The sequence below is a fragment of the Hoplias malabaricus genome, chromosome 9 (assembly GCF_029633855.1).
Source record: "Hoplias malabaricus isolate fHopMal1 chromosome 9, fHopMal1.hap1, whole genome shotgun sequence".
Classification (NCBI taxonomy): domain Eukaryota; kingdom Metazoa; phylum Chordata; class Actinopteri; order Characiformes; family Erythrinidae; genus Hoplias; species Hoplias malabaricus.
The window spans coordinates 23,394,916-23,422,361 of NC_089808.1; the positions used below are offsets into that span (position 1 = coordinate 23,394,916).

Below are 27,446 nucleotides of genomic sequence, written 5' to 3' on the forward strand. Positions count from 1 at the left end.
GGTCTGATGACTCATTGCTGGAGAAAAACAGTAGAGCGAGGGTAACACACTAATACTAACATACTCGAGAACAGCATAAGCATGTACATATACATATGAATTGCAGCTACTGCTTCTGTCAGGGAAAGTGTCAAATCTCGATCCTGACTGAATGAATTCTGTGTGAGCAGACTTTCCCTTATCCTAGTAACCATCTTCAGCAGTTTTAATGTTTGATAACCAAATTAAATTAATTATTACTAATGCTCATGTGCCTTGCGCCTTGATTCCAGGTAGGCTCTGGACCCACTGCGACCCTGAAATGGATAAACGGTTACAGATAATGAATGAATGAATGAATGAATAATGCTCATGTTATTGATATAAGGTCTGCTGTACGTGTTTGTGTATTGGTTAATATTCATAATTTTCAACCTAGATCTTTCTGTCTCTATCTTTTTTCTGTGAACTACAAACTTGTACCTGTAAATCTGGTCATGATCCTGGTCTTGCTCACTGTTTACATCACTGCTGTGATTCTGGACTTGTCCTTCGATCCCCATTATCAACAACACTACTGAACATCGGATGTGTTAACATCCTTCTTAAAATCTTTCATTGTTAGAGCTCAACACATTAAACCTCACCTAAGCAACTTCACTCTTGATTCAGGTGCGCCACTTGCAAATGAAATCTCGATGAGTCACCTCTCTGAGTGTATGGAAAAAGCTGGTGGTTACAATTTCACTAATTGCTGCAACAAAGAGCTATGTCTCCTGAGTTAAGAACAAGGACCATGTACCTGCCCCTCTAATTAGTTCCGTAGATAGGAAAGCAAGGTGATGAATAAGAAACAGTTGAATGACCGAGCCCTGAACAGCTGGAGCATAGGAACAGCAAAGACAGCTTTCATATTTACACAAGATTTAGACAGCACTATTCACCAACCACCCCCTCTCTCTTTCTCTGGGTTGCAGTTAGCTGAATCATGAACATCAGCCAGCCTCCAGCTTATTAGTTGCGTAGAGAGAGAAGCAGAAAGGTTGGCCTGACACAGAGGAGAGGAGCGACTCTTGTTCTTGTGGAGCCGTGGGCGAAACAGGAAGTGCTGAACTGCCACTTCTGTGGGATGGCTTTGGTGGGCTCACTCAGATCCATTTGCTAGTGCACCACGCTATGTTTTTACACTGCAGTTTGAGTGAACATGCTCCTTCTGCCATGAGCTAAAATGCAAAACTGTACTGTAAATAAATGTATATAAACTCTTAAGAACAAAGATGTATACGATCTGTAGAGAAACAAGAGTGTACTTATCAAATCAAAACAAATAAAACTTATTTGTATAGCGCTTTTTACAACTGAAAACAAAGCAGCTTCACAGAATACCACTAAAGATACATTTTTAACATGAAATGTAAAAATGTAAAGAATATATATATAAAAAAAAAAACAGGTGAGCGAGGCCAAGGGCGACAGTAGCAAAGAAAAACTTTATTTTATTAGTATCATGTTTTTGAAGTGAGGTCTATCTCCTAGATAATGCTTTTGGAATACTGTTGGAACAAAATACAGAGCTTCTGAAATTGATGAAAAGATCATCATTTGATTCAAATTTTAATTGTCATTAACTATACAAATGTTACTTAAATTTACTTGCAATGAACTTCTTAAGCATTTGAAAGCCTCTGTTATTCGTACAGAAAATATAACACATCTCTGCAAGCCGAAATGCTCTTAGTACTGACAGAAGTTTGGGTGATATTTTGCAGAACACTGTGAAGGCGCTCATTAAACTGCCTTCCCTTCTAGAAATGCAAACACAACAATGCAACCACAATGAGCACCGACAAATGGTTTGAAAGGAGCCCCATTCTGGGCTGAGATCAGTGATGGGTAATGAAGAGGGGGGAGGGGGAGTTTGTAGAGGAGGACTGCTCTCCTGCTGATAAGAACACATGATCCATTTCTCTATGTGTATGTGGGTACTGAGGGTGGCACGGAGAGAAAGAATCCACAGTGGGCAGCCGGGGTGCTGCCCACAACTTGTTCACGCTGCTCTCGAGTAACTTGCAACCTCCACTCAGCCTCCTCGCCCACCATGAACAAACACCACACGCTTCCGTCAAAAGCATGAATAAACAAGACTTCTTGATAAGCAAAGTCATCTCTCCAAAGGCAGGACATGAACAGAATTGCAGAACTGTAGCCATTCACTGTCAGTCTTGGAGAGTACCGACGGCAGCGAAATGATAATTTGCTTACTGGTCTTATGTAACACGGCCTAATATGGCAGGATAAAAACAAGAAGCCCTTTAGAATATTTGAGAAAAATATCATAGGGTGAGAGAAGAGACAGAGGGAGGCTGTGAGAGAGGGGGAGGGAGTGAGAAACAGGGAACAGGAGGCACTAAGGAAAATAGCTTTAGTAGGTACAAAAGGCCATCTGATTAACACAATAATTTTTCTCTACAGCTGTGTGTGAGCTTTCATAACCATGATTACCTAGTCCTGGGCACCACAGAATAATATCTGTTGGGATTTGATACGTATGAATCATAGCTCCATGTGCTGTTAAATATTGATTACTTTTGCCAGGTTTAAAATACATGCAGAAATAGTATTTAACATTGGCCTAACTGAATGACACTGCAGTGTCGTCAACCGATATCACAAAGATTCAGAGGCCCATATTATAGAAAGCCACAATATCCTACAATATACATATAGAAAAATGTCGTCAGAGGACTATGTTGCTATATTTAAGTATATGTATAGTTTCATTTCATGTCTAATATCATCTGCAATCTGAAATTATTTTTCCATTTAATGGGCAGTTATTCAAAATATTTGAGCTCATTTTAATGCTTCTTGAGACTAAAAAGTTATTTCACGTCATTCATTCATTCACCTTCTGTAACTGCTTTATCCTGATCAGGGTTGTGGTGGGTCCAGAACATACCAGGAGTCATTGGGCACAAGGCAGTAAGACAACCTTCACCCATTCACCCATTCACTCACACTCACACCAGTGGACAATTCCACACCTTCACCCATTCACTCGCATATTTAGTCACAATTACTCAGCCTCTCATGCTAACGACATGTGTGTTTAGACTGTGGGCGGGAACCCAGGAAGACAAAGGGAGAACACTCCAAATTCATAGTGACAATGTTTACAATATATTTTTAAAAATTATCTAACAAAGTGGCAGCCAAGTGTCACACAGCTCATGATCAAATGGCTTAATTCATATCTAATATACTGGGCTTTGACTACTGCTACTAGACACCTTTATTGTAAGACTGAGATTAACTGAATTTCCAAAGGTTTCCTTCAAAGCCTCTCATGAAGTCCAATCATGCTGAAAGTAATGCAATATTCACTTGTTAAACTGTTATGGTTACATCACCAGTCTGAACGCCAAAGGTGATTTATTACACATTAATCCATTTGTGACAGTGACAAATAAAATGCAGTAACATACGGACAGTCATGAACAAATTGAAGATTATAGCTGATATTAGTTAAAATGGCATGTTGGAGAAATGTCCATCTGCTAAAGCGGGCCACCACTCACCGGCTCATTCCTGTTAAAGACACTCACTCCCACCCTCACTGACTCATCCGACTTTCCAAACGGCAATTTACTGAGCCTCGTTCAGAGCCAATTTAAGGTTTCATTTTAATATATTCCAATGGCTTTATGATTAATTAGAGAGAAGGGATGACCAGAGCATGCGGCTGTACCCTAATGACAGTCTAAACACTAATGTGCCATTGCAATTATGCCTGCAAGAGATATTGTAGAACATCCTATGTCATAAGAAAAAACACTTAAAATTAACATGGAAGAAAGTAATGAGAATGGAAAGGTACAACAAATTCTACAAGCAATTCTATAGACACAGAATAGACCTAGAATGTTGGTTCTCGTACCTGCTCGTCAAATTTGGAAGGTACCTCTGCCAAGCTGGTGCTGTCTGCTAACAGACTCAGATCAAGCTCACTGGGGCCTGCAGGAAAAGAAGCAAGAGAAATTAACAGACAGCTTTAGTATTACAACAGTAAACGCTGAATGAGAAAAGAGACCTTGAGCTCCACAAGGGCATTTTACTGTGGAAATGCATAGTGATATCAAGTTGTTTTTCTGCCATTAGCATGTCTGGCTGAAGCTTTTATGATCAGCCAAGGAGTAAACAAGAACAATGAAGATGCAAGGATGAATTTCATTGAGAGAGTGAAAGGAGTCTGACCTTGCTGAGGTTGTGTCAGATGAATTCATTCGATACAATAACACAATCTAACACTTTTTTAATGTTGCTGATTTCCAGATGAGGACTCTCTGACCTGTTTACCAGCAAATTATTCTAAAAGCATGAACTATCAGGCGAGCCCCATAGCAGCCAGTTGTGAAACAAACAATTAGTCTGGCATTAGGGAGCCACTGAATCCATTCTTGAACCTCTGTCTGGCTTTTCTATTGTGGTGAGAACAAATGGTCCACATCCCTCAAGTAGGAGGGCTGATTTCACAGCAGTGGTTAGATCCAAGTGAGACGATATCTGTAACACAACGTCACTCGAGTCACACAGTGTGATCCACTATTCTGACCTGGCCACAGATACCTGAAATACTTTGTCCTCTGCCTTTGCTGTGAAGTCCCTTTACATAAAATTCAGAAATGAATCCGGGTAATTCATGCAGTTACGTTGTGAAATGTGAAAGAATTGGTTATGATTTGTACAAGTAAACTGCAAGAGGAAACACTAGAAAGCACTTAGGTGGCTTTGATCCTGGCTTTATCATCCTTGTTTGTAAGAGTATAAACATCATAAGGGTTTTCTGTATGGTGATGATTCACTCCTGTAAAGAGCACAATATTTTTCTGGATTATTCATGCCATCTTGCATCTTGAATTGGTTTATGTCTCTTTTGGAAGCATTTGAATGGATCTGTGGTTCTAATCACAAGTTTTTCTGATGTTGCTCACAAGAATAATTTTGGCTCATGTACCTAAATTTAGATTTATAACTACGTACATTGTACAACTATATTGTATAACTACGTGCAGTGATTACCCCTAGTAAGAAATCTCAGGTTTCCGTTCAGTACAGAAGATGCCGTGACAACAATATGACGTGATGCCTCCATGAACTGACTGAGCTAACTTGCATAGCAGTATTTAGATGGCGAATGTCAGTTTAACTGAGGTCAGCGGCAGTACTCAGGAGTAAACAAACGCAGTCTTCTATGAGGCAGAAATATGTAAATTCTCAGTGGTATTTTGTTAGCAAAAACATCTTTCGGCACAGATTGCTAGGATTTACATGATTGTGAATTTCTAGTAGAAGGTGTCTGAGCCCTCGCAATTAGCCCCTTTTCCAGTGGGATACAGACTGCTCCCAGTGTGTAAAGGTCCTAAAATACCTATCCGTCTCATTCATAGTCACTACATTTACTACAATTTTAAAACCTCTAATATAATTGTACATTTGCCAAAACAAATTGAAAAGTCTCTATTGTGATGTGCTACTATGACATTTGGTGGTCTAAAAAGCTACTCTGTGATTTATTTAAAGGAGACATATACTACAAGTGAACACAGTTCTGGGCCTTAATAAAACGTCTGTGACCTGCGTTTTTATCAAACATCATAGACGTGTTGGTCCAGTTTCACAATGTGTGTGGGGTGTAGGCTCCAAATACTCAAATTCATTTGGAAATTCAGGGAACAAAGTGAATTTTAATTTTTATAATATGTCCCCTTCAAAATATTCCCCCTCATACACACTGATTCATTTGGCCTGTTAACTATTTTTCAAATGTTCTGACAGCCTTCAAGGAGTGGAATGGAGGTCTTGAGACTGACGTCTGCTGAGAGGTGAAACACACATGGCTCAAATACAAAGCCACAAGCCCATAAGGTCTAATGGCTGTGGATATATGACCTGCTGGGTATGTCAAGGTGAGGTCTGCAGGTTTATGGACAGTGTTTCGTCCAGTGCCTGCCCTGCTTCTCATCAGCAGGAGTTCAGAGACTATACCAAAAGATTCTCACCTAGTTCAGTGATTCCCTTTCTTTAGACTTCTCTTCATTCAGACATTTTATAAGGATGATATATCACAAAAATTCATGATATGCTTCACAAAATATTGTTTGTCTGATGTTTGAAAGTGAACCCTCTGTGTCAATATTGAAACAAAACTTTGCACACTATTTCATTTAAATATAGTTGCAACCTTGTAAAAAAAAAATGATTCCCATTGTTGGTCATGGTCCGTTAAATATAGATGATATACAAAGTAATCACAGAAAAATTAAATGCATAGCAATTTACCATTGTAACAAAATTTATCAGAATGCCAAAAACATATACCCTCACCAGTACACATAGGATTAGAGAGCGACTATCACGGAACTAAGATGCCGTTAGATACAGGCATCAATGCTGAAACCTGAACACAAGAAATTAGTACCTATTCATTTTACACTAATTAATTTTGCTCCTTTACTGGTGTGAAATTAGGACATACTGATTTTGAAAGACAGAGCTCCTGTAAGCTTTGGTTCAGCATGGGGTTCCAGCTAATACTTTCTGTCAAGATATGATGGCTACCAACATGGCTGCTGTGGTCATAGGCTGCCACACAGTAGCCGCATGCATCCTAAATTCAAAGTGACAGGGGATATAAGACATTGTCATCCACTTCATTTGCTACTGAATATACTGCACTGAAATCCAATGCCTTCCGCATATCTGTGAGAAGGCAATCTCCAAAAGTGGCAGACTATCAAATGAATTTTTCCCCCTCCTCTCTGCCTCTTACAGCCCAAGTGCCCCCCCCCCCACACCCCTCTTTCTTGCAGATCCGCCTCTGCTGAGCGATTTTATTGACTCTTGATTGAAGAATGGCACTTAGAGTCAAAGCTACATTACCAGTGGCTTGCAACTGGCTGTGAATGAAAACCACAAAGTGTACTGGGAGATGACAGAGCTCTTTGGAAGCCCCTCTGGAAGTGCAATTCCATTCGAAGTGACAGCTTCTGTTGAAGAAGTTGTAAGAGGAAAATAGTGGAAGAAGAAGAACCCTATTTTGACAGGCACTTTGGTCAGTCTAAGCGAATTAATTTCCAATTTGTAGGATTGCCACTGTCCTCGACCTGAAAAAGTATGTGGTAGCATAAAAATGGTCATTCTGTTTTTTGCATAAAAGATACATATCATTTTGTTATGCAATCATTTCACTTATGTATTTATACCATCATGTTTTATACATACATAATCATAATTAATTGATTTTAAGTCATCCTATGTTTAGAACGGCATCTGGGAGGATGATGTAATTATGAGACAACTGGCATGAAGCAGAAGAGTGGAGGAGGATGGACTCATTATCATGGGGTTAAAAGATGGCAGGGTGAGGTGATGTTTAATTAACTTGTGCTGTACTTGATTGACACCATAGGCCGACGTCATAAAGCCAAAGGCTGTTGCTGGATCGCCTCATATCTGTCTCTCATGCTGAAATATTGATGAGAAGATGCCCCAGATTTCTCTCTGTACAGTTGTTCTGGCAAGCATGCAGAACAAACGTAATTAGTACCTGATAAATATGCAGTGTTAAAACAATGTGATAAATATGTTTGAAATGCAAAGTTCTGCCCATCCGTAAACTGTACCAAGTGTACTGTGCATTATCCCCACCTGTTCATTACATAGAAAATATAAAGACTATAAACAAGTGCTGTTAAGCCCACTTAATGAGCAATGTCCCGATCCAATCCAAAAACAGTGAACTGTATTTCGTGGATATGTATCATTGTATAGTGGTTGGAATTTCAGCTTATGACTATAGCATTAGATTGTGAATCAAAGCACAGCGTAAGCATAAATATATATAAATATATATATATTTTTTATTAATTAATTCCTTTATTCCTTTTCTGAAACCGCTTTGCCCTGTTCAACTCTGAGTTGAGTCCAAACCCTAATCAGAATCATTGGGCAAAATGAAGCAACACATCTTGAACAGTCCTGATCACTCAGTTGCTTGTGCTCAGCCAATGCACCTACTTAGGGGAGGAGGGGACCGTAGCACCCGGATGAAACCCACACAGATATAGTGAGAACATATTAACTCCTCACAGTGACCGGGGTTTGTACCCACAACCCCAAAGCCTTGGAGCTGTGTTAATGCAAAACCACTTGTTGTCCACCGTGCCGCCCATTCCAATAAATTGAAAGTCTAACAGATTACATACTAATTTTAAGACATTCCTCAAATTTGCTGCATTAGATCTATATCAAACTGGGATATTTTTAGTGTATAAAATATACACTATATATTATACATGTTAAATATATTGGATTGTTTGATCTACTGTACATAGTATACGGTTATATTTTTATGATTCCAAGAAATTTTTGTTAATTCTGTGAAAAGGATAATGATAACTCTTAAACTAGAGATTCTCTAAAATGGATTGATGTAGTTCTGGCAACTGTGCCCCATTTGGTACAAGGAATTTAGTAAAAAAACATCACTCCATCACTCAAGCCCAATCTGTCTGTGAAATCCAAAAGCCTCTAAAGCAGTAAGAGTGATGCTGAGATTGAGAGACTGATACGGAATAATGTCTGTGTGATTAAAGCTGAGGCTTAGAGCTGACCTGACCTCGCTCAGATGCGTCACACTGCCCTGCAGGACAGAGGAAGCATCCAGCCCACAGCAGCCTCAGCTCTCAGCCTCGTTCTGCTTCTGTCAGCATTAGCTCCAGCACACAGTTTAGCTCTTACACACACCACATACATGCACTGATACACATATTTCCTTCCACTCCTTTCAAATTCAATTAAACACAAACTCACAGACCCATAATCACACTGACATTCTGGTTCACACTTTACACATACACACAAAAAGAACACACAACAGTCCCGGGGGAGGGGGGGGGTGTCCTGACAATTAATGCACTTTTGCTGGTAAACAGATTGTCATCAGTAAAAAGTGATAAAATGAACAAGTGCCAAAACAAGGAAACAAGGATTATACATGTACACACACCCCATGCACATCCTAACACACACACAAGCAATAACTCACATGCTGCTATTGTACTGAGGTCAGGTTTTCTAAAGGACAGGTTCAGAGGTGCTCAGAGTCCATGCTGTTATTGGATTAAAGTGCTCTCTCTAGCTCTGGGTTGTGTTGTGTTTGCCTGGAGGTGCTGTAACAATATTTATTTTTCTGTGAGTAAAGGAGACATACTATGGGGGAAAAAAAATCACTAGTTCAGTGCATTAGCCCACCAACTCACACACTGAAACACCACCCAGTCACTTTTTTGTGTTCTGCCTAAGTCAGAAAACATGGGATGTATGGTTGCTTCCTATGCACAGTGCCAAGATTTTTTAATTCCTGTATGTACTGTTCAGCATTAATGGTGCCTTCACATATGTGCAAGCTACTCATGCCATGGGCACTAACACACCCCCATACCATTAGAGATGCTGGCTTTTGAACTTTGCACTGATAACAATCCGGACAGTCCTTTTCCTATTTGGCCCGGAGGACACGGCATCCATTATTTCCAAAACGATTTTGAAATGTGGACTCGTCAGACCACAGAACACTTTTCCACTTTGCGTTAGTCCATCTCAGATGAGCTCAGGCCCAGAGAAGCTGTGTTGTTGATATATGGCTTTGGCTTTGCATGGTAGAGTTTTAACTTGCACTTGTAAATGGATGAACTGTGTTCACTGACAATGGTTTTCTAAAGTGTTCCTGAGCCCATATGGTAATATCTGTAACAGAACATTGTTGGTTTTTAATGCAGTGCCTGAGGGATCAAAGGTCATGGGTATTCAGTGTTGGTTTTTGGCCTTGACACTTACTTGCAGAGATTTCCCTAGATTCTCTAAATCTGTTGATGATATTATGGACTGTAGATGATGAAATCCCTCAATTCCTTGCTATTGTATGTTGAGAAACGTTGTTCTTAAACTGTTGGATAATTTGCTCACACAGTTGATCACAAAGTGGTGAACCTTGCCCAATCCTTGCTTGTGAACGACTGAGCCCTTTGGGGATGCTCCATTTACCCAATTATGACACTTACCTGTTTCCAATTAACCTGTTAACCTGTGTAATGTACCAAACATGTGTTTTTTGAGCATTCCTCAACTATCCCAGTCTTTTGTTGCCCCATGTCCCAACTCTTTTGGAATGTGTTGCAGGCCTTAAATTCAAAATGAGTGAATATTCGCAAAAAAAAAAAAAAAAAAAACTAAGTTTGTTTATTTAAACATTAAACATCTTGTCTTTGTAGTGTATTCAATTGAATATAGGTTGAAAAGTATTTGCAAGTCATGGTATTCTCTTTTTATTTATGTTTTTCACAACGTCCCAACTTCACTGGAATTGGGATTGTAGTACGTATCCACTGCAAGTGGCAATCTTCTCCACCATGTTTTGCAATGTCATCCCATTACTCTGCTTTACTCTACTAACAGCCATTTTGAAATGATGAACTGGTCGCCGCCTTCCCTATGCTCATAAATCTCCCCAAGCTTTCTGGAATGCATCAGTAAATAAAGCTGCCTGTGTCCTTCAGCCTTCAGCGGGCCGACCGGTTCAGGCTGTTCCTTCTCCTCTTCTTGTGGTGCTCCTGAACGTTGTGTTGCAAAGACCACTGGATGCGAGATATTAATGCCTACATTATCACACAACTACATTTCTCAAAACTTCTTACAGCATTAATTCACCCCCTCAACTCTTTGCTGCTGATAGCATTCAGTAAATAAACTCCAAGGTCTTTCCCTGTGTAAACAGCAATGAAAATGAGTGAATAAATATTCAGCTTTTTTAGAATTTCTCTGCTGAAACTAAATGAGGGAAACTGTAAAGAAAAAACTGTTGCTGCAAAGGCCACTACATAACAGGACCCAAGATTTCATCCACTACTTATTTTTAAAAGCACAACTTTCCAATAATCCATCAAAGCTTCAGTGGGCTCCGTAAAATCAGACTTCTCCCATTTAATTAATAACAGACTGAGCAGACGCTGATGGATTTGGATAGAAGGGCACCATGTCTTGGCTAAATAAAGAAAGCCTTGTAATAAAGTCTACTAATTTGGATCAGTACTGTTTTGAGCTACTTTTTTTGATAGAAGTATTTTTGTCTGAAGAACACTCAGCTGTTCATAACAGAAGATTATATTTAGAATGAGTAAAAATGGAGACGCAAAATACTTGCTTGTTAAGTACATGGAAAATATTCATGGCATTTACCACAAATCTCCAGAAAGCCAGTTACTAGAAATAAACAAAATAGCTGCTTAGGTCATCCTGTCCTCAACTGGCCTGTTTTGTCTTCTGACAAATGTACTTAATTTCTCGCCCACATACAGTGACTGTGGTTAAACGTTGTTAATAAATCATTAGAATCTAAAAACAGTGTTTCAAGCTGAGTGTTAACATTTCCCTGGAGATGTGTGCCAAAAACACTACCTGTAGCGCCACACTGCCATGTTCCTGAGCAGGTCTGAATCTATTGAATATTTATTTAGTAACACCTTGGACACTGACATTTAATTTATTATTAAACAAACCTGGAACTCTGTATTAAAATAGTACTATCAGTTTACTACCCATGTCTAAAATACTACTGAAACTCACATTACTGATAATGTCTTTACCTGCAACAGGTTCTTTGGTAGGAAACAGCTTGTTGTCCACCGTCATACTGATGTCAAAGAAAACTTCTTCCTCGTCTCTGTCTGCATCCAGCTTTGAGGAAAGGAAAGGGAAAAGAGTGCTTCAGCTTTATGAACCTTCAGTATGAAAAGTGTGTGCATATTGAACAATCTGTAATACTGTAATTTAATCTTAGGGATTTTTCCCTAATGGCTCAATAAATCAAGCTGTTCATTATGCAAATGAAAGAAGTGTAAAATTACATATTCTCCCCTTTCCCAAAATCCAACAGCCCTGTCCGTTTAAATGATAATGAACCAATCACTGTTCACACTGACCCTGAGCACACAGCAATGAGGAGCAAGGAGCAGAAGCTCTGGTTTTCAGTCAGTTCTTTCTTTACATTTTCATTTTCTCAGTTTTTACACAGCAACCTCATTTGTATCAGGTTTCCATAAGATGGAATCTTAATCCTTTAAATAATACCTGTCAGTGTTGAAAAATCATTATTTTAGATATTTCAGCAGAGATCCATGTAAATGTAATTTTATATATATGGAAATCATAGCAGTGGAAAATGCAAAAAGATTTATGAATGAAGACAGCCTTCTACTGCTGGGGTTATTTCATCTCCCTGACAACTCCCCTCAACCTTTCATTCCCCAAAGCGTATGGTCTGGCCAAGGGCCTGTTTATAATTGCTAGCACTCCAACAGCAGTTTGGAAATCCTTCAGAAAAAGCACTCCACTAGATTCCTGTGCACGGGAGTTGTTTGAAATAAAGGCGAGAAACCTCAAGATATGGGGAGGCACAAGAACAGCACCCCCCCTTGTCAACCTCTCCACTGTTTCCATGACAACAGACTAAAAGGAGCCACGTTGAAGCATGCGATGCGTGGGAGTGTCCTTCGAACCTCAGGAGGCTGCCAAGCAGCTCCTGTGGACGATTATGGGATGCTTTAGTGGGGGATTTAGGACCAAATATGAACACTTACAGACACTTAGTCCTCATTTACTTATTTCTTATCTCTATTTATCATTGCCTTCTTGTCCAACTCATGCTCATCTGGAAAAATGCAATAAGAAAAGATGTCTGAATTATAATAATGAGCTTCTAGCCAATCACGGAATGTTTTATTGTTTGCTGTTAGCATCCTGACATGACACAGATATTCTCAAGGTGTTCGGATGAATCAAAAATTCTTCAAATATAATACAAGCTACAAACATACCATGTGTTTACTGAAATGTTTTGGAGAGGACATATCCTACCACATGGGAACACAGTTCCTTGTCTTAATGAAATGTCTGTATCAAAATACCACAAGAGCATTCTCCCCATGTAAACAACCCTGTTCAAGACAGCTGGTTCCAGCATCTGTTCCTTTAAACGATAATGAGCCATTTGCTGTTCACACCAACCCAAGCACAAAAAGCAGAAGCTCTGGTTTTTAGCCATTTTCGCTCAGTAATCTTTCTTCTACGTTCTTGTTTTTACTCACATAAGCGCAATTCGAGCCATGAGATTCGAGAGACACAGACGAGGGGGGTGAGGCAATTCTTAAATGTAAAATGACTTGTTTAATGTTTTCTAAATTAGACCGACCATAAAAAATTTACTGGTATGTTTTATTTCACACTGTGTGCATGTTGGTGGGCTCCAGTTATCCAAATTAATGTGTACATGCACATAACCAGCACAAAATTAATTAGTAGAAATTAAATATGACATACTGTCTGTCTTGTAGAAAGCCTAATTCAAGATGTTGTATTACTATATCCATTTCTGCACCTGTCATAGAGAAGATGTAGTGGCCAGTGAGCTGCATTGGCATTGATGCTTCATTATCTCATATTATGCTGAGGGGACTTGGTGAAGACTTACAGCAGCATCTGCAGGGAATAGAGCAGAGCGCCCATGTGCAGCAGAGTAATGTTTCCATTAAAGGGGTCATTTCAGTACTCATTAAAAAGACCCAAGCCCTTCCGGCACCTGACACCGCATCCCCCTGGTGACGATGGAGGGCTGCAAAACCTTAGCCCCTGAGATTTGTTAATTAAATTGATCTGCTTTCCTGGAATGAATGGGAAACTTCAATCAAAGCAAAACAAACAAGTGTGTGTGTGTGTGCGCGCGCGTGTGGGTGTGTGTGAATCTCTGGCATATTTTAAAATGTTTAGAGCAGGCCTAATAAATACAGGGCTTTTGCTCTATCCTCAGAAGTCCTTTTGACAAAACAGTGGCAGCATCAGCAAAACCATTTCAAGGTTCTTAATTTAGTTGTTCAGTTGCTGTATTGATGTGAGCATATATTCCAAGAATAGACAAGACCTGTTTAAATAAATAAATAAATAAATGTTCATTCATTAATTCATTCATTTTCTGTAACTGCTTATCCAAGGCAGAAACAAGGCAGAAACAAACCTTAGAGGGGCGCCAGTCCTTCATAGGGCTAAATAAATGAGCAAACAAACAAATATAAACTATGAGGAGGCATTGTCATATTATGCACAAGTCTAAAGGATGGCCATTTTACAGCCTCAAAATCAAATTAACAATGTGTTTAAAACATGTATAAACACAAATTAGCAGAGCAACCAATTAAAGCTTCCTACAATTTTGTAACATGTCAAACTCTTTCACTGATTCGGTTTCGACTGGCTAATGTGCTCCACACAATTTGAGTAACAGGTAAATGAATGGTTTTTAGACTTTAGAACAATTATAACCTCTGTGGATTAAAGAAACCAGCTGCTTGCCACAGTTGTGCTTCTAATTTTCATCCTTTTTCTTGGCTCAGTGTGAAGATCAGTTTTCGACAGAGCCTCAGTAAAATGGCAGACCAGAACCATCCTCACAGCTCAGCAAGACCAACACTGAGTCACAGTCGAATTCTAAGACACTCCCAAGACTGCTCTCCTTTTCACACGACTAGGTATGAACGCACAGGAGCTGACAATGAACAAGGCTACAACACACTACGTGCTTAGTTTCCAAAGATGTGTCCTAGTTTTGTGACAAGGATTTTGATTTACAAAAATGATAGGACTTGTTATGCACATAATTTTTTTTAGATGGGGATGCGGTTCAATAGGAGTCAGAATATGTTCTCTTCAATTACATCAACACTGCTGAATGGTCTTCCTCTGTTCATTTCACCTTTCCACTTAGGTGATGTCTTAGATCCAAAACACTAATCTTTTGTTAAATATTTCAGAAACCATATAAAGGTCCAGCCTTTGGTAGAATCATATTCTGAAGGTAAATAGCAAGATTATCTTAAGAAAAAAACTGTATTAAATAAACAGCAATGATTCACAAACAGAAATAGCAACAGCAATCTGAGTGCAATAATGCTGATAAATTCAGCATTAAAATATACATGACAGCGCTGTGGGGTGACAAGTCAGTGAATAAAAATCTGATAACAATAACATATAGATTTTGAGGCAATCTCTTTATATAAAATCAAGCTAATCAATTCAAGGTGGGTCTTCTTTACTTAATGCTAAATGGTGACTCTTTTCCCAAAGCTGGGTGACACTTAAATGTCCCTTGAGATACTATGCTTAGAAGAGGCGGGCGGAATCAAACTAGGTGTAATTATCACTTCAGCAGTCCTTGAAATTGGCACTGATGGCTACAAATGGCACTCAACAGTTTTCATTTCTGCATGATTTGTAAAGAGTCTCCCTGTAGAGGTGTCCACAGGTCTTATACCTTTAGCTCTTAACAAAAGCAACAATCTCACCCCAAGCTAAATGTAATTTAGAAACTCAAATGCACTTAATAGTCATTAGGAAATGCTGAGTCACCCCAAGAAGAAAAGATGTTAAGGCCAAAAAGACACCAGCATTTTTATTTCAAGAGTTCTAGAAAACTCTACAGGAGGGTTGGTGTAAAATGATAGTTCATAGGAGGAATCAATCTGATTTTGAGTATGCTCTGCTCTACATTCATTCATTCATTATCTGTAACTGCTTATCCAGTTCAGGGTTGTGGTGGGTCCTACAGCCTACCTGGAATCATTGGATGCAAGGCAGGGATACACCTTGGAGGGAGTGCCAGTCCTTCACAGGGCAGCACACACACACACACACTTTTGAGTTGCCAATCCACCTACCAACGTGTGTTTTTGGACTGTGGGAGGAAACCCATGTGGACACGGGGAGAACACACCAACTCCTCACAGACAGTCACCCACGAACCCACAACCTCCAGGCAAGGAGCTGTGTGACTGAGACACTACCTGCTGCGCCACAGTGCCACCTGCTCTACAGTAATACAAAAATATTTATCCAGTTTTATCAAAGTGTTATGTTCTCTCACAGACACAATTTTAAACCTCTGTGTGAATCCTCTTTGTTGGTTTGTTGGTTTCTTTAATCATAAAGAAAAGTGGTCAGATTTAGTGTGGATGGTGTTGTTATTCATGGATGGATTTCTTGCCACATTGGGCCTGTTTTGTTGTTGTACAAGTGTATAAACAGTTTAGGTTGATAAACTATGGATTTATATCTACTTAATCCTGGTAGAACCTCTCTGCTGGACTATAAAAACACTGATTTCCAATAGAGGATATTTAATCATTTCCAACAAAGTGTATATCATCACTGTCCAATTAAAATCATATATCTATCAAAATAGTAACTTTACAGGAGAAGTTAAAAACCTTCTTAACTTTCAGTGAATGTAAAAAGATTTAATTCAAAGTAATTTTTGAGCATTCCTATTGGTTCATTTTTCATGAAATCTTGAGATGATGCTGTGTTCTAATGATAAAAAACTAAAAATCTTTTTTATTTAGACATTGACAATATACATTTCATTGCCAATAGAAAAATGTTAAACTTTATATATCAGCCATCTTCCTTGAGGCTTAGCATTCTTTTTTTTAATCACCATCTCTTGATGTATTCATTGTGGCCTTTTCTTCCCACAGCAGATAGGATTCGCTGTCCCTCTTAAATCAGATAATGAGGGAGACATGTCAGATGAAACGGAAGACATTTAGCAGCAATACATGCATGGAGAACTATGTTTGTTTCTGCATGACAGTGACTTAAAATAGCTGAATGACTGACACACAATATGGTTCAGGGGTTTATTATTTGTGTCAACATATTCAGTTCTCTACAGTCAATTTGCTCTGGGTATTTTTATTCATTATCTGTAAGCACTTATCCAGTTCAGGGTCGCGGTGGGTCCAGAGCCTACTTGGAATCATTGGGCGCAAGGCAGGAATACACCCTGGAGGGGGCGCCGGTCCTTCACAGGGCAACACAGACATACACACACATTCGGACCATTTTTGAGTCACCAATCCACCTACCAACGTGTGTTTTTGGACTGTGGGAGGAAACCGGAGCACCCAGAGGAAACCCACGCAGACACGGGGAGAACACACCAACTCCTCACAGACAGTCACCTGGAGCAGGAATCGAACCCACAACCTCCAGGCCCCTGGAGCTGTGTGACTGCGACACTACCTGCTGCACCATAGCTGAGACATAAATATAACCTTAACTAGTTTTAAATTGGAGTATTTATTCCCACAGTATCATTTAAAAATATTGTATACAACCAATTTTTTAAAAAATATTTACACATACTGTTTTGCCCTCAACCTGTTTCAAAATGGTTGTCCCTTTGTAATTTGACATCATGTCACAAATTACCCAGCCTGGCTCAAGATGCACGGATATACCATGAATTCAGTGTAGCTGGAATGAACACAGAATAATAGAAGTACACACCATAGATGGATTAAAAATACAACCATCCACCTAAGCCCCTACTGTGAAGGATGTGTCAGTTGTGTGGATATAGTCCATATGCAAATAACACTGAGTTCTGTCCCCATCATATTTAGACTAGACTTTCCCCTGTGATAGTTGTTGAGCTCACCCCTGGCACGTCCTGCTTTGTTTGTGAAGGTACCCGTTGGTTGACACCCTCATGTCTTGGGTTACCCCTCACTGGCCCTGAGAAGTTGCCCATCACTGGAAAAGTACTTCAAAACACATTGGTTTGGACCATTTATTACATCCCACAGTGAGAGTTGTTGTGGCCTTTCCTGCTTTGCTTGTTCATATGATAAACAGGTCAAATGGTCTCCCTATCTCAGGGGAGACACACTGGTTTGGACCATTTGTCATGATGATAATGCTGCGAAGTGCAGCAAGGTAAGCCAAACACTTTTGGGTCCATACGGCAATTTTTTTTCTTTTTTTCTTCTCTTTCTTAGGTTTAATCAACAACTTCACCCATCTGAAAGTGACACATTTGATTTAAAAAAAGAAATCTTTTCCATGATTAGTTGAAGATGAAAATCTATTAACATGTTTTCTTTTTAGGCAATGCAAAAATTTTCATTAGTGTTTCGCTGCTTATTAAAAGTTATCTTCTTGTACAGTACTGTGAGCTATGACAGCCCTGCAGACTTTTCAGCATAGGGTATTATGCCACTTATTCTGATTTTTCTTTCATATTCATGAGGCATTCTTCTCTGATTTGATTTCTGCACTTTGTCATAAGCCTTTTTAACATTATTTTCCAATAATACCAGAGATAGGGACTAATTGCAAACAGATATTCTCTAAACTGTTTGGCTGATACTGGCCTAACCCACACAAACCGAACACACAGCCAAGCAATAAATTCAGGATGCAGGGTGAATTGGATTTGTGCTGCCTTGTCGCATTTGAAAATGTAGACCGAGGAGGCCTATTTTTTGCCTTGGGGAGAGAAATTGCATCAGTTTAACTGTAGCTCAGGGAAAGCCCTCATTTTTTATGATGGAGCACTCAGCTGCTCCTCTGGCAGTTATGAGAAATATCCCTCGTTAAGCAAAATAGCCCCTCACTTATCACAAGAACATCCAGAGATCTGGACTTAAATAAAGTTGAAGATAAAGATGATATTTTAAATAAGCATGTTTACATACTGCAGACAACAGAAGATCCTACAATTATTAGAGATAATTTATATTAAGGCCTGAAACAATTACAATCAAAAATGCCAAAGGTTGAAATCTATTAAGAAATATTTACAATATTTATTTTCTTTCCTTTGTAATTTTGGTCAGTCTGGAGTGTGTTTGCTTAGCCAGCTGTTTCGGGTTCCTTATTTGAGTCTCAGGAACTTCACCAAATAAAGTGGCATTTAAAAATATAAAATACTGTGAATACCAACACAGACTTAACTTCTGTGACTCCCAATGACAACAAAGCTGCTGCCAAACTCTACCAAACTCCAAAGTGGCATTTTCCACTCCACTCTCCCATGACTTTTTTTCCTTGTTCCCCAACTGTCCTCTTCCAACATACTTTTAATTTGCTGTAGATCAAAATGTATTCTCCAATTAATCTAATTTAAGGAAAACCTTAGGGGTGGATGTTCGTGCCAATGACCTGCAAAGTCATTTTTTCATGTCAGCTTTGAAGTGTGATTTGGGAAAGGAATGAACTCTGCCCCAGTGTCTGTAAAAGAGACACAAACCACAGCTCATCATACATTTCATGGAAAACCAATTAATGAATTATGCAAAAATTTTCAGGAACCTTTTTAAAAGCGGCAGGGATATCATTTGTATATTATTGTTATTATTATTATTATTATTTCATCTTGTTTTTTGCCAAATTATGTTCCCAATTAACAGCCATCTCTAACACCACCCTCTCCCCCAGATGCAAACCATGCTACCATCCTCGAAGACACAGGCAAACACCTACTTCCCACCAGAAACATCCAAGCGATCACCAATCAGTTAGTACATCATCAGAGAACGCAAACAGCAAACAATCTGTCTCTCTCTCTCTCTCTCTTTTTTATTGACCTTGAGAGTGCACTAGGTCCGGAAAGTCTGGAGGGGGTACTTGCGCAGCTTTCTAACTGCAGAGAGCAATCAATTGCTTTTAAGTTTGGCACTAATGAAGGCACCATGATTTGTAGGCCTGAGGATTATGATGTGAAGCCTTGTTCTACATCTGCTTAGGGAAGTAGGACATTAAAATAAGTTTAATGAATAAAAGAACTATGAGCCCACTCTTTGCCCTGTGTGGTTTTAACTCATGTATTTTAAAATTTGACTAAATTAATCTCAAAATCCAAGTTCTCTTGAGCAGGGAGATGTCACAACATCGCAGCTGAGATTACGCTGAATATATTCAACAGTGTACCAAGGACCAAATGGTTTCAAATTTGCATTGACAGCATCTGGAGGGGACACTGTCTCCAGCACTGAACTTTAATACATTACTTTAATATATTCATCACAACCATCTTGTTCATGGAAGTACGTATTAGGGCTGAAAGGTACATTCATTCATTCATCTTCTTTTCCGCTTGTCCATTTCAAGGTTGGGTGGGCTGAAAGGTTAATCATTTTAATTTTGAAATCACAGTACAAATAGAGGGCAATTCTCAATTCTAGCCTGAGATATGAAGAACAATGCCTAAACAAGACTTAAATGGAGACATTTAACTTCTATAAAGAATATGACAAACCAGAGACATCTAAACACTAAACACTGTGAATGAAACACTGAGGCTTTTTTTTTAATAACAACAGCTTAATGACAGTCTGGCACTCTACATTAAGGGCCCTATCATTTGTGGAGATGGAATTGCAGAACTGAGGAATAAAACAAATTTAAGTTATAAAGTTGGAATTTGAAAATGGAAGAAAAAAAAACAGCATGTTTTTCTTCCCAGTCGTAAGCTTTAGTCTGTCTTCATTCAGTTTGTTCTCTAGCGACAGATATTTGCAAGCAGTAGCCTTGGAAGAGTTATCCAGCTTTGTTTTGTATTGCTGGTAGACTCAATAAAGTGTACAGTATCGTTCCATAAAAGTAAATAGATACAGTCCCCCCTTAACAATCATCCTTTTTCCCTTGCTTCCATTCAAAGTCAGGATGATTAAGTTTCATCTTACTGAAATATAAAGTAAAAAACTGCACCCTTGAACTGCATTTTGGCTAGTACACTTGTACACCAAGTTAGCATCATACACCTTTAGGTGTCCATCGAAGCTGAAGTGTATTTAGAACACAATTTCACACAGCTATAGTGTAGAAATGCAGGTGGGAATGAGGAGCTGTTTGGGCAGACAGCAGTGCTCTGCTTTATTTACACTCTGTTGAGACACACTTCCTCATAGGGAGGCTGCACCGTTGTCAGAAGTACTGATTTCAAGAGTTCCGACACATCTTCTAGCCTCACTGACAGGCAATATCCACATCAGGGAGGAAGAAGACAGGGTCCATTTGAGAATGTACTGTAGGCTGTTTTCTCACTTCCCACTGCTCCCACTAGTGCCCTTCTCGCTTCCAGCTAGGACTCAATGCTGGCAGCAACCTAATCATCTGATACTTATCTAATACAAACATCAAGATGCTACACTCTGAAAAATAAGGATCCCTAAATGCTTCTTGGCTTGGACTTCTGGGAAAAACCTTTACAGGACAATTCACTAAAATGAGTTGTGAATTAACCTGAAAATACAAACCAAACCTTTTATTGCATAAACTTGCATATATCGCATATTGCTACAACTTCTTTTATCAGAAAGAATTTCTACAATTAAAGGGAACATAAAAAGGGACTGTGTGTTCATCATTCACAGTGTGTGGTTTGGTGGCCTCCAGATCTTCAACTTAATGTGCACATGCACTAACCAAGAGATTTTCTCATATTACGTCCCCTTTAAGGCCAATTCGATTTAATGTTCACAGATGCACAATTGAAAGAACATGAGAATTTTAGCCTCATAATGGTGGTGTAGAGCCCCAGATTGGGCAAAACTATCAAACTATCAAGAATGTATTTCTGTTGTGCACACAATGATTCTGGGTAACCTCCGGACCCACCCCGACACGGAAGAAGTGGTAACAGATGAAAATGAATACATGTTTCTTTTTTCTGCAGAATAAGAACAATAAAACACTCAGTCCAGTGTTAAAAAAAACAAACAAAAAACATCACAACTGTGATGACCTATTTTAAGATAAACCAACTTCTGGTTTGTGATTCAAAAGGTAACAAATAAAGTATATTCTGAAATTGGTATCTAAGTAATTAAGCAGTGGTATTGAAAAAAAAAACATGAACAATACTCATTTCATATGGAAACACTGTCTCAACAAATGAATTAATAAGAAATTTAGAAAAATTGAAAGAATTTCCTATTATCTTGTACACAATCTTCACATTATGGAGGCATTTTTTTCTATTACATTGTTGTCTGCCACCTGCTAATATATTATAAATAAAATACTATCAAATATCAGTATTCTTGACTGAATCTGTTTGAATTTTACTCACCATTTGTTCTCAGCCTAGAGCCATATTCCTGTGGTACCCAGTATGTTTTTGTTTTGGACCATTAGAGGTAATGCAAACAATTCTGTACACAGTGATGGATGCAAAGAGAGCTGCATCTTTAACATGGTCAAAAAAGGCTTGGCACAAAGAACACATCTGTTCCACTCAAAACAAAAATTCTCGGCAGTCATTAGTCTCAGTGCAGTTGTGAATGGCCTACCTTCCATTTTAAACCGACACAGATACTCTCTCCTCTTTTTTAAATCTGCCTTTTTTTGTTTTGTTTTGGTATGACGTGGCTGTCTTGAGTCTGAAAGTGAAAGACTGACCATGATAGGTACAAGAACGCTAAACAGAAACAAGACGATCAAGACGAGAGGTGTTCACAGATTAGAACTTCTCATTTTCCAATAATACAAGCCACAATTTACAACTTAAAAAATTGTGAAAATATCCAAACACAATTCTTCCTTTCCCTCAGAAGAGACATGTTTATATACTTAATTTTGCAGTATGGTGTAATGCAGTTAATAAGTAATTTTAGATTATACCCCACAAATTATCCCTGCATGAGCTGTGTTGCTAAAGCACCACAGTTTGCATGAGGCTAAACATTACTTGTTAGATTCAGTAGTCTTTTAACTCCAGGAGAAAATTCAGACCCAAGACATATACTGGCTGATTGAATTAGGTTAAGGGAAACATGTCAAAATACAGATTTTACAGCATTTTTGAAAGACACATACCTTTTGAGCACTGCTAACATATCTACTTTTAACCAAAAGATGTTCCTTTCATTTCTCTTTTAAGTGTGGATGGACTTTGTATTGATTCCCCAAACATTCATCTCTGGCTGTAAAGAGAAATTCAGTTTGAGCCTAATTTGGACTAAGCGCTTCAGCATTTGCCCTCCAGCCTTTGACAAAAAATGAACAGTTTCCAGAGAGGACGAATGGGGGCTCAGCTGGAAAGAGCCATGCACACTCGGCATTAGTCATACGCAAGCTTGGCCGTACAGTACAGCGTGCTACATAGATGTGACATTCAGCATAGATGGCTTCCTGTTTTTTTTTTTTTTTAAGACCACTCCATACACCATTGTTCGCCAGAATTTAGCCTCCTTGGGTTTCCATGGTTACCTCATATAAACCAGAGGGATTCAAGAAAATGGGCTGAATTTATACATCGCTCCAGTGTTACATGGATTTAATTAACTGCAATGAGCTGGTTCTAGTTACAGCTGAAGCTCCACTGGGAGAGCATCACCCATGCTGAGGCAGGCTGCCTCTACTTCCTGACAGTTAAGATACTGCATGATTTTTAGTGGCTGTTGAATTACAGTGAGGTGAAGTGAACAGTGTAATGATGCAACAGAGACCGAATACATGAGCTTTAATAGAGGAGATGTCTATATATATTACACCAACCAGTTTGGGGTCCATCAGTCTGTTTGCATCAGCATTTGCTTAAAGCCTGTCACTGAGGTTTTAGAAGCTGGAACTTCCTTGCTATATTTGAGGGTATCACTTATTGCATTTTTTTATACACTCTGTTATGGCCAGAAAATATGTTTAGAACTGCATCAGGAAATTAAACGTATGAAAATCTTGACATTTTGAAACCCTTGGCCTACAGCCCAATGTCAGCACTATGATCTATGTTTTATTTCTGTGCTTAGGTACTTGTGTATATGCAGCCCTTACCTGGTCTGACCATTCACACATTTGATTACAGTATAATAATGCGCTCAGAATCAGACAAATGAAAGAACAAGTGATTATAATTAAAACATGCATGCTACCCCTAACATAGAGCTTCAAACTCAACACTTACTGTGACGATGAGACCCTTCTCCTGGAAGTATTTTACCAACGGAACAGCGTTCTGTTTAAAATTGGCTAGACGCCTCTCTGTGGCTTTGGGATTGTCATCAGGGCGCCCCTGCTGCTCAGCTCTCTTCTCCAGACGCTCCTTTAAATGCTGATTGGAACAGGCCAGAAAGACCACCAGGTCTGGTGTACAAATCTGTAGGTCCACAGGAAAATATGCACTGCGTTAAACATGGATACACAATATTAAAGTTAGTCATAGATGCACAACAAACAGACCAATACATGTACAATATGAATAAAACTGGCTATTGTGATTCTGCTTGTAATCTATGGTTAACAATAGATAACTGATTTTTTTTTACTAGAATTATGTACAATTTTGGGCCATCTGAATAGCTTGATTTGCTAAAACCCACAAGGTACAAATATACACACTGCACAGGGTGCCAGTCCTTTGCAGGGCATTGTGCACTCAGTCACTTGCATTCACACAGGTGTGAAATATGTCACACCCAATCCACTGACCAAGACTGTGTTTTGTGACTGTGAGAGGAAACCCGAGCACCCAGAGAAAACCCATCGACACTGGGAGAATGCACCAAACTCTTCACGACCTGAAGCAGCACGCAATGGTGCTGTCCTTGCCAATATCATAATATCAGTTAATTAATGATACAGTGATTAAATAAGTTAAATAATATTAATAAGGTATCTGTGCAGCCCTACACAAACTGAGTGAACCATGGTTGATCAAACATTCTGATTATTTTATATGGTGCATAGGAAAATCAATATAATACTATTAAAAAAATAATCATAGACCACCTTCTATTAATGCAATTAGAGGCCACCATATGTAGTGTGAAATATTTAGCGTTAAGCCCGTTCATCCTTTGCCTTTAAGAACTGCTGGAATACACCTCTTACTCTGGCATGGGTCCTCACTGTATGCAACACCATGTTAAGGTGAATGTCAACCTGATTTCTTGCTCTTTTTCTGCCCACTGGAAAATAAGGAGGCATGTTTCTTCCCCTTGCTGTCAATGCTACTCTAGTATACCTTTACTTTGTTCCCAATTCATTCCTTTGTTCTACCCCAGACAGCAGAGAGTGAGTTTAAGGGTGTTTAAAAATAGTATTCAGGGAGAGTGCTCCAATTGAAAACACCACATAACAAGAACATATTACAAAAATAAGATAGGCATATCAAGTCTGCTTTTTAATTTTTATTTTTATTTATTTATTTATTTATTTTTTATTATGACTCCCTATTTAAATAGGGTAGCACTGGAGTGCTAATTCCACAATTCAAAGCAGACAGACAGAGAGAGTAATAAAGAAACCTGGTCAGGTTTATTCATTATCTGTAACCGCTTATCCAATTCAGGGTCACGGTGGGTCCAGAGGCATCATTGGGTGCAAGGCAGGAATACACCCTGGAGGGGGCACTAGTCCTTCATAGGGCAACACAGACACACACAGACACACACACACACACACACACACACACACACACACGGACACTTTTGAGTCACCAATCCACCTACCAACATGTGTTTTTGGACTGTGGGAGGAAACCCACGCAGACACGGGGAGAACACACCAACTCCACACAGACAGTCACCCGGAGCAGGAATCTAACCCACAACCTCCAGGTCCCTGGACCTGTGTGACTGCGACACTACCTGCCGCCCCTGGTCAGGTTTATTAGAAATTAATTAATTGAATGGACAGAAGTCACACTCCCTTCCAATCCAAATTGTGTGTGTCTGTCCTCCCACAGAGACAAGACAATATATCAATATGGTTCTGAAAGAAAGTGGAGCTGTCATGAGACTGTTACTAAGAAGATTAGATAAGATAACACTTTATTGATCCCAAAAGAAATTGTAAGAAAAAAGGTTGTTGATGCTTTCTGTTAAATGTATATATCTTTTGCTGGATTGGAAATCAAATAAATGAACACTTTTTGTACAGTCGTCTAACTATCTGCGTAGGCAGCTATTTCACCTTTAAAGTAACATCAACCTCTTAACAGTTGGCCTGCTAAAATCTCTTGGGAGGATGTACTTAATGAATCATTCTCTGGAAAAACAAATGCCAAGTAAAGAAACTTATCTAAAGACCTTTTATGCAACACCACTATCCAACTAATAATTCCTACAAGTTTGCCGCATGTACACTTCTTCACCAATTACTTGCACAAGAAGGTAGTAAAAACAGCTATGAGAGCAGATTTCGATTTTGTTTTATTTTGACAGCAGTGGTTTCCAGGTCCACTCAGTTAATCAACAGTCACATGTGCTAAATAATAAGATGTGAAGTGGGGATAATGTCACAAGGGCTTTTATTTGACCTCACACAAAAGATGTCATGTCAGAGTTGTGAAAAGCTCTGATGCCAAGCTTTGTGCTCATGACAGGCTTGTGGCAAACTATTCAACAATCCCAAGTCCAATATTTACACAGAGACAAGCTCTTTTATACTAGGCCTGTGTTTTGGGTCTATTCAGGGGAATATCAAACACTCTCACTGTGTTAATGTCTTAATACAGTACAAAGCATCCTCTGAACAGCAGGAAATTGATTTCCAGAAGGCATGTGAGGACAGAAAGAAATTTGACTTTGAGTCCTGGAGGGGTGTCCTAAGGTTAGATAAAAACAGGGACACTGCTATGCTTAGAAAAAAAGTCCAAGTGCCATTTTAAAGGGCACAGTAGCCAGAGGTCCTGAAACCCCTGGAGAAGCACTGCCAATCATGCCTCCTGGTGTGACACACTGCACACACACACACACTAATCTTCGTATTCACGCTTCGCCAACATTTTTCTGCATGCCTCACTCTGACGTTGTTTGTCAGCAGATATCATGTGTATGTTTTGAATGAGCATGCAAATTTATAACATTTTGCATAATAATGGTTTAAATATTGAAGTGAGTTGAGTTTGTTGTAGACTCAGTTGTGTTGTTCTGTTAACATACTGAGCCGCCCAACAAGCACTTTTTCACACGGCTGTCCTGACTTTTTGTTTTAATTTCCAAAGGCTTTTTAGATCATTACTGTTGAATCCTGCAATTCATTATATATAATTAATCATAAAACAAAAGACTAAGAAAAACTCCATTAAGCCAAAGAGGGACACGTGTTAAATAATTTAAAATACATGATAACGTTTTAAGTTTAAATAAGTCACTCTGGATAACAGTGTCTGCTAAACACTGTAAACATAAAATGTAAATGTCAGAGTTTAATACTTTGTATGTGAATAGTTATGTAAGTGTCTTGACTACTATCCTGTAAGTACTATACTGTATTTTATACTATACTGTGTACTATACTGTACTGAATGGAGTCAGAGGCCGACGCACCACTGAGCTTTCCATCACTCCCTCCACAGATCTGTAATTCCGGTGTAGCAGGCTCTTCAAAATCACTTTCTTTTCTGGTTAACGGCTCTCTGTCTCAGCGCTATCCACTCCACTCGTCTGTCCTGAGATTGTCCTTGTGCGAGTTCTCCAATGCTTTCTTACTACTCCCAACTGGTAAATTTTTATTTTGCTTCAAAGCCTTTAACTCTCCCTCTCTGGCTATCTTTAGTCCTACAGGTGATA

General features: G+C 39.0%; 1 protein-coding gene across 1 annotated transcript in view; it reads right to left on the minus strand.

Annotated features, from left to right (window-relative positions):
* ak5 (adenylate kinase 5) overlaps positions 1-27,446 on the minus strand; it is a 61,356-nt gene that overhangs the window by 15,014 nt on the left and 18,896 nt on the right. The window contains exons 6-8 of the mRNA XM_066681349.1: positions 23,837-24,028; positions 11,682-11,772; positions 3,917-3,993 (exon numbers count right to left, since the gene is read on the minus strand). Of these exons, the coding sequence (XP_066537446.1) occupies positions 3,917-3,993; positions 11,682-11,772; positions 23,837-24,028 (360 nt within the window). The remainder of the gene's footprint in view (positions 1-3,916; positions 3,994-11,681; positions 11,773-23,836; positions 24,029-27,446) is intronic.